Genomic DNA, 9,696 nt, shown 5'->3' with positions numbered 1-9,696 from the left:
CTGAACTGGCAGCAGAAGCGGTAGAAGCAGGTACCACAGCAGTACAGGAAAACACCCATATTGCAGTTGAAAGGTGGGTCCCACTGGCCCATCACATCGTAGTAACCTTGGCAACGGGTGCCTTTGGTAGGGATGGCATCCTCATCATCCGCGATGTCGCCGCTGGGCGTCGACATGCCGCTGAACTCTGTGGTTACTAGCGTGGTGACGGGCTCCGTCGTGGTGGGGGTCATCGGAGCTGTCTGATTGTCTGTCTGGGTTTGGACAGTGTCCGGGCCAGCGGTGGTGGAGCTGGTGAGGTCCTGGGCCAGGCTGGGCCCCGTCAGGATGAAGGATAGGATGAGGAGGAGGCAGGACAGGGGGCACGCTGCCATGGTACACCCCATCCTCAGTGCCAAGCTGAGGCTTTAGAACAGTTCTCTATGGTGGGTCAGACCAGAGATCAGAGCAGGGCTTGTAGTCAGAGACAGACCAACACGTTTGGGGAGAAACAACAAAGAAAAATCTAAAGTCCAAAAATCTAAAGTATGTGGTTCCTGTCTCCCAAACAGATGAATACTAACTGACGTTCCATAATTGAAAGGTTCACACATTTCAATCACTCACATATGCGATATATGAATAATGGGAACAGACAGAAAGTGTTTGTTGATTTTACATTTTTGTTTTGGTACGAGCATGCCGGTTACTCAGAACAGTGCAAAATAGCTCAAATATCTGATGCTCTGGACTAAAATCCTCTGAACCATCGTAATAGGTTTGTCTTACCTTTGTCTTTTGAAATTGCCTTTAGAGAAAGCAGCAGTTTCAATATACCAGGGTATATTCCATGAACAATTAACCACAAACTTTACTCAGCATTTTTCTCTATAGGGTAAAGGAGTTTGTATTTTTCCTTTTCCTGTTTTTTCCATTCTCCAAGTAGTTTTGAAGCAGCTTTGTCCACCACAGGCGACCTCTCCTCTCGTTAAAGCAGTGTTTCCCTGTTCCTCCTCCTAGCTCAGTGTTTGAGGGTGGCTTGGAGGTCCAGACCAGACCAGTCCACTTGTGCTTGCAATCCCAAAGAGGGGATTGACAATCCTGCCTGTGTGCACGTGTGTGTGTGTGCAAGTGGGTGGGTGTGTGTGAGAGTGTGTGTGTGCTGTTGAATGCGACTCGCTCTGAGCTCCGTGAAAACGTAACAGTTCAGGAGCCAAATTCAATCCCCTCTGCTCAACACAATGAACGAGAGAGAGGAAGAGAGAGGGAGAGAGAGATAGAGGAAGAGCAAGACATTGTGAGAGTAGAGGGAGAGAGAGAGAGAGAGAGAGAGAGAGAGAGAGAGAGAGAGAGAGAGAGAGAGAGAGAGAGAGAGCGAGAAAAGGAGAAAGGGAGAGAGAGTGAGGGAGGGTAGGCAATCCTATACAGCTGCTGCTCACATCATCCCCTGAGAAGGAAGGAGGGTAGTAGAAGACATAAAAAGAGAGCACAACTGAGATGTTCTATACTTTCTGTCACAAATTACCCTGTTTTTAAGTAAGTACTGCATGTAAGTGTGTGTGTGTTTGTTCTGCTCTGTCTAAAGGTATGTAGCTATAAGTCAGACAGTGGACAACAAACACCTGTTTTCATCCGTCCTGTTGTTTAGTTGCGGGAGCTTTTGTTATCTCTCAGTCTGCTTCTCATCTGTCCAACACTCATTCGATTTCTTTCCACCCTCTCACATGAATGTGTGTGTGCATGTTCGTATGCGGTGTCTAAGTCCAGAGTTCCAACTCTGGAATCCTCCATGTGTTTGGTTTGTTTCCAATTCCATCCTGGAGCGAGACCACAACGATACCCTCTGCCTGTCAGCCAAAACCACAGCAGCTGGAATCCAACGACAAGAGCCTGGACGGCAGCTGATGCACTGGTGTTCCTCTCTGCATATCTGCACACACACTGACGCCAGCTCAGATTAGAACAATTTCTCCCCGTGTGGATTATAGAAAACCTAAATGGTTTGAAATTATAAACAGGTACAGATTGACAAGGGTTTTTGCTCTCCCTCAACCGTTGCTCTACTCTTCTTTACTCTCCTTTACTTTCCCTTTGTATGGTCTTTCTTGGTCAGTGAGAGAGATAGAGAGAGAGAGAGAGAGAGGGGGAGAGAGAGAGAGAGAGAGAGAGAGAGAGAGAGAGAGAGAGAGAGAGAGAGAGAGAGAGAGAGAGAGAGAGAGAGAGGAGGGAATAGGGGACAACAGGGGTTGTATAGTAAGTACAACATGAGAGTGGGGGAGGAAAAGCAGGAGAAGATAGGACTGGAGACTTGAAAGTGAAAAAGAGAGAGAGAGATACTGGGCCAATGGGGAAAGCAAGAGAGAGAGGCAGCGGAATGACAGGGTTATGGAAGCAAGGGATTATGAGCAAAGGAGAACAGAGGAATGAAGCTGTAGGAAAGACAGATACAGGGCCTTCAGAAAGTATTCATTCCCCTTGACTAACTCCACATTTTGTTGTGTTACAGCCTGAATACTAAACTGATTAAATATATTTTTCTCTCTCACCCATCTACACACAATACCCCATAATAAAGTGAAAACATATATTTTTTAAATTGTGGCAAATTTATTGAAAATAAATACAGAAACATCTCATTTACATAAGAACTCACACCCTTAAGTCAATACATGTTAGAATCCCCTCTGACAGTGATTACATCTGTGAGTCTTTCTGGGTCTCTAAGTCTCTAAGAGCTTTCTTTGCACGTTGTTCTTTTTTAAATTCTTCAAGCTTTGTCAAGTTGGTTGTTGATCATTGCTGAACAGGCATTTTCATGTTCTGCCATAGATGTTCAAGATGATTTAAGTCTGCAACTAGGCCACCAAGGAGTATTCAACGTCATCTTGGTAAGCAACTCCAGTGTATATTTGACCTTGTGTTTCAGGTTTTTGTCCTGCTGAAAGGTGAATTTGTCTCCCATTGTCTGTTGGAAAGCAGACTGAACCAGGTTTTCCTCTAGGATTTTGACTGTGGTTAGCTGTATTTAATTTATTTTTATCAAAAAAACTCCCTAGTCCTTGCCGATGGCAAAAATACCCATAACATGATGCAGCCACCACCATGCTTGAAAATATTGTAACGGCTGTTGGAAGGAGAGGACCAAGGTGCAGAGTGGTACGTGTTCATCAACACTGAAATAACAAAAATAACAAAGAGAATGAACGAAAACCGAAACAGTCCTGTCAGGTGCAGAAAGACACAAAACAGAAAACAACTAACCACAAAAACCCTGTGGGGAAAAGCTACCTAAGTATGGTTCTCAATCAGAGACAAAGATAGACAGCTGTCCCTGATTGAGAACCATACCCGGCCAAAACAAAGAAATACAAACACATAGAAAAAGAACACCCACCCAAATCACACCCTGACCAACCCAAAATTAGAGACATAAAAAGCTCTCTACGGTCAAGGTGTGACAAATATAAAGAGTGGTACTCATTTACATTTTGTGTTGGATTTGCCCCAAATATAATACTTTGTATTCAGGCCATAAAGTACATTTCTTCGCCACATTTTTTTGGTGTTTTACTTTAATGCCTTTTTTGCAAACAGGATGCATGTTTTGGAATATTTTTATTTTGTACAGACTTCTGTCTTTTCACTCTGACAATTGGGTTAGTATTGTGGAGTAACTACAATGTTGTTGATCCATCCCCAGCCTTCACCCATCAAAGCCATTAAACTATGTAACTAAATCCCTTGGTGTTTACTTTCGTCTTCGGAAACTGAGTTAGGAAGGATGCCTGTATCTTTGTAGTGACTGGGTGTATTGATACACTGTCCAAAGTGTAATTGATAACTTCATCACGCTCAAAGGGATATTAACTGTCTGATTTTTATTTGTTTTACCCATCTACTAATAGGTGCCCTTCTTTGCTAGGCATTGGAAAACCTCCCTGTCTTTGTGGTTGAATCTGGGTTGGAGATGCACTGCTCGACTGAGGGACGTTACAGATCATTTTATGTGGGGTACAGAGATGATGTTATGCAGGTGAATGAGGACCCAAAAGCGACTTGGCGAAAACAGAGTCTTTAATCCAGTAAAGGAAATATGCAATACTCCTAGACAAAACGGAGCGGTAAATAAAGCATAAAAAACAATTCCACTCGTAATGACGAGAACAGACTGGAGACTCGATCATAAACTGTAGGTTGCCTCGGGAAGGCACTTGACCGTAGCAGACTCAGACACCTGCTCACCACGCAGCATCTGAGGGAAACACGACACGACAGGGCGATACAAAGACACAGCACGGTGAACAATATACAAGGATCCGACAGGACAGAAACGGAAAACAAGGGGAGCAATAGGGACTCTAATCAGGGGAAAAGATAGGGAACAGGAGTGGAAAGACTAAGTGATTGATTAGGGGAATAGGAACAGCTGGGAGCAGGAACGGAACGATAGAGAGAAGAGAGAGAGGGAGGGAGAGAGAAAAAAGGAACGAACCTAAAAGGACCAGCAGGGGAAAACGAACAGAAGGAAAAGCAAAATGACAAGACAATATAAGACAAAACATGACAGTACCCCCCACTCACCGAGCGCCTCCTGGCGCACTCGAGGAGGAATCATGGCGGCAACGGAGGAAATCATCAATCAGTGAACGGTCCAGCACGTCCCGAGACGGAACCCAACTCCTCTCCTCAGGACCGTAACCCTCCCAATCCACTAAGTATTGGTGACCCCGTCCCCGAGAACGCATGTCCATGATCCTACGTACCTTGTAAATAGGTGCGCTCTCGACAAGGACGGGAGGGGGGAAGACGAACGGGGGTGCGAAGAAAGGGCTTGACACAGGAGACATGGAAGACAGGATGGACGCGACGAAGATGTCGCGGAAGAAGCAATCGCACAGCGACAGGATTGACGACCTGGGAGACACGGAACGGACCAATGAACCGCGGAGTCAACTTACAAGAAGCTGTCATAAGAGGAAGGTTGCGAGTGGAAAGCCACACTCTCTGGCCGCAACAATACCTTGGACTCTTAATCCTACGTTTATTGGCGGCTCACAGTCTGTGCCCTGTAACGGCAAAGTGCAGACCTCACCCTCCTCCAGGTGCGCTCACAACGTTGGACAAACGCTTGAGCGGAGGGAACGCTGGACTCGGCAAGCTGGGATGAGAACAGAGGAGGCTGGTAACCCAGACTACTCTGAAACAGAGATAACCCGGTAGCAGACGAAGGAAGCGAGTTGTGAGCGTATTCTGCCCAGGGGAGCTGTTCTGCCCAAGACGCAGGGTTTCTGAAAGAAAGGCTGCATAGTATGCGACCAATCGTCTGATTGGCCCTCTCTGCTTGACCGTTAGACTGGGGATGAAACCCGGAAGAGAGACTGACGGACGCACCAATCAAACGACAGAACTCCCTCCAAAACTGTGACGTGAATTGCAGGCCTCTGTCTGAAACGGCGTCTAACGGGAGGCCATGAATTCTGAACACATTCTCGATGATGATTTGTGCCGTCTCCTTAGCGGAAGGAAGTTTAGCGAGGGGAATGAAATGTGCCGCCTTAGAGAACCTATCGACAACCGTAAGAATCACAGTCTTCCCCGCAGACAAAGGCAGACCGGTAATGAAGTCTAGGGCGATGTGAGACCATGGTCGAGAAGGAATGGGAAGCGGTCTGAGACGACCGGCAGGAGGAGAGTTACCTGACTTAGTCTGCGCGCAGTCCGAACAAGCAGCCACGAAACGGCGCGTGTCACGCTCCTGAGTCGGCCACCAAAAGCGCTGGCGAATAGAAGCAAGAGTGCCTCGAACGCCGGGGTGACCAGCTAACTTGGCAGAGTGAGCCCACTGAAGAACAGCCAGACGAGTAAAAACAGGAACGAAAAGAAGGTTACTAGGACAAGCGCGCGGCGACGCAGTGTGCGTGAGTGCTTGCTTAACCTGTCTTTCAATTCCCCAGACTGTCAACCCGACAACACGCCCATAAGGAAGAATCCCCTCGGGATCAGTAGAAGCCACAGAAGAACTAAAAAGACGGGATAAGGCATCAGGCTTGGTGTTCTTGCTACCCGGACGGTAAGAAATCACAAATTCGAAACGAGCGAAAAACAACGCCCAACGAGCTTGACGAGCATTAAGTCGTTTGGCAGAACGGATGTACTCAAGGTTCTTATGGTCTGTCCAAACGACAAAAGGAACGGTCGCCCCCTCCAACCACTGTCGCCATTCGCCTAGGGCTAAGCGGATGGCGAGCAGTTCGCGGTTACCCACATCATAGTTGCGTTCAGATGGCGACAGGCGATGAGAAAAATAAGCGCAAGGATGAACCTTATCGTCAGACTGGAAGCGCTGGGATAGAATGGCTCCCACGCCTACCTCTGAAGCGTCAACCTCGACAATGAATTGTCTAGTGACGTCAGGAGTAACGAGGATAGGAGCGGACGTAAAACGTTCTTTTAGAAGATCAAAAGCTCCCTGGGCGGAACCGGACCACTTAAAACACGTCTTGACAGAAGTAAGAGCTGTGAGAGGGGCAGCAACTTGACCGAAATTACGAATGAAACGCCGATAGAAATTAGCGAAACCTAGAAAGCGCTGCAACTCGACACGTGACCTTGGAACGGGCCACTCACTGACAGCTTGGACCTTAGCGGAATCCATCTGAATGCCTTCAGCGGAAATAACGGAACCGAGAAAAGTAACGGAGGAGACATGAAAAGAGCACTTCTCAGCCTTCACGTAGAGACAATTCTCTAAAAGGCGCTGGAGAACACGTCGAACGTGCTGAACATGAATCTCGAGTGACGGTGAAAAATCAGGATATCGTCAAGGTAGACAAAAACAAAGATGTTCAGCATGTCTCTCAGAACATCATTAACTAATGCCTGAAAAACAGCTGGCGCATTGGCGAGACCAAACGGCAGAACCCGGTACTCAAAATGCCCTAACGGAGTGTTAAACGCCGTTTTCCACTCGTCCCCCTCTCTGATGCGCACGAGATGGTAAGCATTACGAAGGTCCAACTTAGTAAAGCACCTGGCTCCCTGCAGAATCTCAAGGCTGATGACATAAGGGGAAGCGGATAATGATTCTTAACCGTTATGTCATTCAGCCCTCGATAATCCACGCAGGGGCGCAGAGTACCGTCCTTTTTCTTAACAAAAAACCCCGCCCCGGCCGGAGAGGAAGAAGGCACTATGGTACCGGCGTCAAGAGACACAGACAAATAATCCTCGAGAGCCTTACGTTCGGGAGCCGACAGAGAGTATAGTCTACCCCGAGGAGGAGTGGTCCCCGGAAGGAGATCAATACTACAATCATACGACCGGTGAGGAGGAAGGGAGTTGGCTCAGGACCGACTGAAGACCGTGCGCAGATCATGATATTCCTCCGGCACTCCTGTCAAATCGCCAGGTTCCTCCTGAGAAGTGGGGACAGAAGAAACGGGAGGGATGGCAGACATTAAACACTTCACATGACAAGAAACGTTCCAGGATAGGATAGAATTACTAGACCAATTAATAGAAGGATTATGACATACTAGCCAGGGATGACCCAAAACAACAGGTGTAAAAGGTGAACGAAAAATCAAAAAAGAAATAGTCTCACTGTGGTTACCAGATACTGTGAGGGTTAAAGGTAGTGTCTCAAATCTGATACTGGGAAGATGCCTACCATCTAAGGCGAACATGGGCGTAGGCTTGTCTAACTGTCTGAAAGGAATGTCATGTTTCCGAGCCCATGCTTCGTCCATGAAACAACCCTCAGCCCCAGAGTCTATCAAGGCACTGCATGTAGCACCCGAACCGGTCCAGCGTAGATGGACCGACATAGTAGTACAGGATCTAGATGGAGAGACCTGAGTAGTAGCGCTCACCAGTAGCCCACCGCTTACTGATGAGCTCTGGCTTTTACTGGACATGAATTGACAAAATGTCCAGCAAGTCCGCAATAGAGGCACAGGCGGTTGGTGATCCTCCGTTCCCTCTCCTTAGTCGAGATGCGAATACCTCCCAGCTGCATGGGCTCAGTCTCTGAGCCAGAGGAGGGAGATGGTTGCGATGCGGAGCAGGGAAACACCGTTGACGCGAGCTCTCTTCCACGAGCTTGGTGACGAAGATCTACCCGTCGTTCTATGCGGATGGCGAGAGCAATCAAAGAGTCCACACTGGAAGGAACCTCCCGGGAGAGAATCTCATCTTTAACCACTGCGTGGAGTCCCTCCAGAAAACGAGCGAGCAGCGCCGGCTCGTTCCAGTCACTAGAGGCAGCAAGAGTGCGAAACTCTATAGAGTAATCCGTTATGGATCGATCACCTTGGCATAGGGAAGCCAGGGCCCTAGAAGCCTCCCTACCAAAAACTGAACGGTCAAAAACCCGAATCATCTCCTCTTTAAAGTTCTGGTAATTGTTAGAACAATCAGCCCTTGCCTCCCAGATAGCTGTGCCCCACTCTCGAGCCCGGCCAGTAAGGAGTGATATGACGTAAGCAACCCGAGCTCTCTCTCTAGAGTATGTGTTGGGTTGGAGAGAGAACACAATATCACACTGGGTGAGAAAGGAGCGGCACTCCGTGGGCTGCCCGGAGTAACAAGGTGGGTTATTAACCCTAGGTTCCGGAGGCTCGGCAGACCAGGAAGTAACAGGTGGCACGAGACGAAGACTCTGGAACTGTCCAGAGAGGTCGGAAACCTGAGCGGCCAGGTTCTCCACGGCATGACGAGCAGCAGACAATTCCTGCTCGTGTCTGCCGAGCATGGCTCCTTGGATCTCGACGGCAGTGTTACGAGCGTCTGTAGTCGCTGGGTCCATTCTTTGGTCGGATCCTTCTGTTATGCAGGTGAATGAGGACCCAAAAGCGACTTGGCGAAAACAGAGTCTTTAATCCAGTAAAGGAAATATGCAATACTCCTAGACAAAACGGAGCGGTAAATAAAGCATAAAAAACAATTCCACTCGTAATGACGAGAACAGACTGGAGACTCGATCATAAACTGTAGGTTGCCTCGGGAAGGCACTTGACCGTAGCAGACTCAGACACCTGCTCACCACGCAGCATCTGAGGGAAAAACGACACGACAGGGCGATACAAAGACACAGCACGGTGAACAATATACAAGGATCCGACAGGACAGAAACGGAAAACAAGGGGAGAAATAGGGACTCTAATCAGGGGAAAAGATAGGGAACAGGAGTGGAAAGACTAAGTGATTGATTAGGGGAATAGGAACAGCTGGGAGCAGGAACGGAACGATAGAGAGAAGAGAGAGAGGGAGGGAGAGAGAAAAAAGGGAACGAACCTAAAAGGACCAGCAGGGGGAAAACGAACAGAAGGAAAAGCAAAATGACAAGACAATATAAGACAAAACATGACAGATGAGATATTCATAAAATAATGTTAAACACTATTATAGCACAGAGTGTGTCCATGCCATGTATTTTGTGACTTGTTAAGCACATTTCTTCTCCTGAACTTATTTTGGCTTGCCAATACAAATGGGTGGAATACTTATTGACTCAAGACATTTCCATTTTTAATTCATTTGTAAAAATGTAGAAAAACATAATTCCACTTTGACATTATGTGGGGTCTTGTGTGTAGGCCAGTGAAACAAAATCTCAATTTAATCCATTTTAAATTAAGGCTGCAACACAACAAAATGTGTAAAAAGTCAAGGAGTGGGAATACTTTTTGAAGTCATTGTAGGCGACAAATATGCATA

At 47.3% G+C, this 9,696-nt stretch overlaps 1 protein-coding gene across 2 annotated transcripts in view; it reads right to left on the bottom strand.

Moving 5' to 3' along the window:
- Window positions 1–1,017, bottom strand: part of LOC124039300 (protein shisa-9-like) — a 45,355-nt gene extending 44,338 nt beyond the window's left edge. Inside the window, exons 1-2 of one of the 2 annotated variants that reach the window (XM_046355240.1) lie at window positions 769–1,017; window positions 1–453 (exon numbers count right to left, since the gene is read on the bottom strand). The exon at window positions 1–453 is cut by the window's left edge and continues 243 nt beyond it. In XM_046355240.1, the coding sequence (XP_046211196.1) occupies window positions 1–386 (386 nt within the window). In that variant the 5' untranslated portion in view covers window positions 387–453; window positions 769–1,017. The remainder of the gene's footprint in view (window positions 454–768) is intronic. The other variant, XM_046355241.1, reaches the window with a different exon arrangement.
- Window positions 1,018–9,696: the final 8,679 nt, after the last annotated feature.

Source organism: Oncorhynchus gorbuscha, linkage group LG07, assembly GCF_021184085.1.
Source record: "Oncorhynchus gorbuscha isolate QuinsamMale2020 ecotype Even-year linkage group LG07, OgorEven_v1.0, whole genome shotgun sequence".
Taxonomy (NCBI): Eukaryota; Metazoa; Chordata; class Actinopteri; order Salmoniformes; family Salmonidae; genus Oncorhynchus; species Oncorhynchus gorbuscha.
The sequence above is the reverse complement of the archived record's forward strand: the minus strand, read 5'-3'. Positions and strand labels throughout refer to the sequence as shown.